General features: G+C 34.1%; 2 protein-coding genes across 2 annotated transcripts in view; one reads left to right on the forward strand and one right to left on the reverse strand.

Moving 5' to 3' along the window:
- LOC104717769 (membrane-anchored ubiquitin-fold protein 3) overlaps positions 1–1,327 on the forward strand; it is a gene marked incomplete at its 5' end in the record, with an annotated part of 2,252 nt that extends 925 nt beyond the window's left edge. The window contains 2 exon segments of the mRNA XM_019231363.1: positions 42–212; positions 998–1,327. Coding sequence (XP_019086908.1) covers positions 42–212; positions 998–1,053 — 227 coding nt within the window. The 3' untranslated portion in view covers positions 1,054–1,327.
- LOC104720132 lies at positions 2,226–2,667 on the reverse strand. The gene has a single exon (XM_010438093.1). The coding sequence runs from the start codon at positions 2,646–2,648 to the stop codon at positions 2,226–2,228; it is 423 nt and encodes a 140-aa protein (XP_010436395.1). The 5' UTR covers positions 2,649–2,667.

Raw genomic sequence — 2,667 nt, forward strand, 5'->3', positions numbered from 1 at the left:
TTTTTTTTTTTTTTTTTTTTTTTTTGTGGTTTTATCTTTAGGCAAAACAGTTGTTCCAAAGGGGATAAACGAAGTGAAGCTGATCAGCTCAGGTAAGATCTTGGAGAACACTAAGACTGTTGGACAGTGTAAGACACCATTTGGAGATATTGCTGGTGGAGTCATTGTGATGCATGTTGTTGTACAGCCCTCTCTTGCTAAATCCAAAACAGGTTCTCTCTTTTTTGCTTGTTCTATGTTTAAATGTTCTTCCTGTCTTGTATATCATCAATTTTTTAACTTTTCATGGAGATCAAGCTTCTTCAATTTATTTCTTTCTCAAGTCTTGTGTTATTTATCTTGTCACTTGTATGGATTTTGATCTTTGTTATATGGCTCAACTTTACTTCTTATAATGTTATCATCTACCTCTAGTCATACATACTCGAGGCTGGTCAAATTTCATAATAGTGTTCATCAACTAGATTTTGCACATCAGCAAGTGACTAGGATCAGTACATTGTTTTTTATTTTCTGGAAGCATACTTTACTGACTCAATCAACCTCCTATCAGCGTAGATGCATCAGGTGGTTAGTGGTCTTTACCTATTTTTTGTCTTCACAGAGTGAAAAGATACTTATCTACCATTCATTCCTAGGTTTCTGGTGTGCTCTTTGTTCTTTTTTCTGAGTGAGAAATAAAGCAAAGTAAGCTGTAAGCCTACCAAAGGCATGCCATGAGGGAAAAGAATAGCCTGAATTCATTACTGGTCGTCATGGGTCAACAATTAGTTTGACTGACATTCGTTTATTCAAACCTGCTAGACGATGGCTCTTACTTTTTTTTTTTTTTCAAATCTTCTAGAGAATGGATCTCACTTTGAAAATAGTCGTTGCTAATCTTTAAGATTTGTTTCCATGTTGTTTATTATAAACAATCTTGACAAAGTCATGAATACTCGAAGACGGTGTTGATGAATTCGAACTAACACTTGAATGTTTGTTTTTGATTGAACAGAGAAGAAGGTTGATAAAGCACCCAAGACGGTAATCTGCACATGCACCATTTTGTGAAGGGAGCAAGACATGTATCATACACACGCAGTCTCAATTCTTCCGGTACAGAAGAAACCAAAAAAACAAAAGAAAGCTAAAAAAAAAAAGTAAAAGTAAAGCTTCCGTCTAAAGCTGTGGAGTTTTTTTCTATCTTTGAATGTGTAGAAAGAAAATGAACTAAATTCTTTTCAAGGTACCTCTTGTTTCTTATTTGTTTTTCTCCTTACTGTCCCAATGTACTGAAGTTGTATAGGTTACTACTAGGTCGATTACGCGTGATGAAGATTTATTATATACTATCTATCAACAACATTAAGAAAAACTCTGCCTTTAAATATTCAGTTCTTCCGTTCACATCACAATAATCATAGTACTGGTGAATTTGCCTAATGGCCAAATTTCTGTACAGTCTTTTTAACTCTCTAAATTATCTCGCTTTGGCTATATAAAATTCTGAGATTTTTATTAGATGTTTTGTTGACCAAACCGTTTTGGTGCCTCTTCCGTTCAACCTTTAATTATCCTTATTAAGTGAGGTATGCTCTTAATGTGACGACAATAAACAAGTGATCTGATCTACTTGTTTAGGAGGTTCTTTCTCTGTTGGTAGTCTTCTCCTCGGGGGTTAAGTCAACTTATTATGACCCAATCGGCTTTAGGGTGTGTTCTTGCTCCGGATTTTGACATTTTCTAGCTACTAATATGCATCAAGTTTGATATTTTGCTTTATCTATCAATGTTGCTCAAAACATTCCACATCTAAATTATAAAGAAAAACAAAAAAAAAGAAAAGAGGACAGTATGGTCTGGATGATTCATCACATATTTCAGTATCTATAAGGCTCTTAATTTCCCTAATTCTTTACTATACTATTCTAGAAAAAGAGCAGGATTAGTATCAAATCCTTACTAAATTTCCTTTCACAGCCGAGAAGCAGGTCGACATCAAAAGCCCATTCTTAATCCAAACTTGGTCCAAATGAAACTTTCGTTCTTAAACTAACCAGTTTGCATCTTTTGTTTAAGGTGTAAGTGTATATGATGTTATGTCTTTTTATAATGTTTAAAATTTATGTCATGTAAGGCTTAGCAAACGGAAAGTGTTACGATGTTAGTGTAGTAAAAAGAAAATAATACTACCTTTTTATTCTTTAGCTTTTAAATATGATGAAACCTTGTTACAACGGTAGTCAAGTAGGAGGATTCCAAGGAAAACATTTTTCCTTACCTTTTAATAATCTACATGGACCCTTAGGTCTTATACTCCAAACACACGGATTATCTTGACATATACCTAGACGATAATCTCTGTTAGCATCAAAAATATCAAACCATTTAGATTGACTTCCCCTTGCCCATTGAAAGTGACAAAAGAACAGAGTGGTCTCCCAAAAATTGAGGTTTGCTTGAAATCCCCAGTGTTGATGAGGAGCTAAATAATGTGCTCCGAGATCTTTGTCTTGCGATTTGCAGTATAGTCCTAATTGAAGATTTTGACCAATATCATTGATGATGTCAACATTTACATGTCGACTAGCCTCACAGAGACCACCAAAGAAAAATACAATGAATGTGACACTAAATATGAAATGAAATGCTGATAAACGACACATAATAATATTGTTTATAATA

The sequence above is a fragment of the Camelina sativa genome, chromosome 10 (genome assembly GCF_000633955.1).
Source record: "Camelina sativa cultivar DH55 chromosome 10, Cs, whole genome shotgun sequence".
In the NCBI taxonomy this organism is placed as follows: domain Eukaryota; kingdom Viridiplantae; phylum Streptophyta; class Magnoliopsida; order Brassicales; family Brassicaceae; genus Camelina; species Camelina sativa.

Excerpts from the sequence above, each read along its gene's own strand:
- LOC104720132 (XM_010438093.1), bottom strand. The coding sequence starts at position 2,648 with ATGTGTCGTTTATCAGCATTTCATTTCATATTTAGTGTCACATTCATT.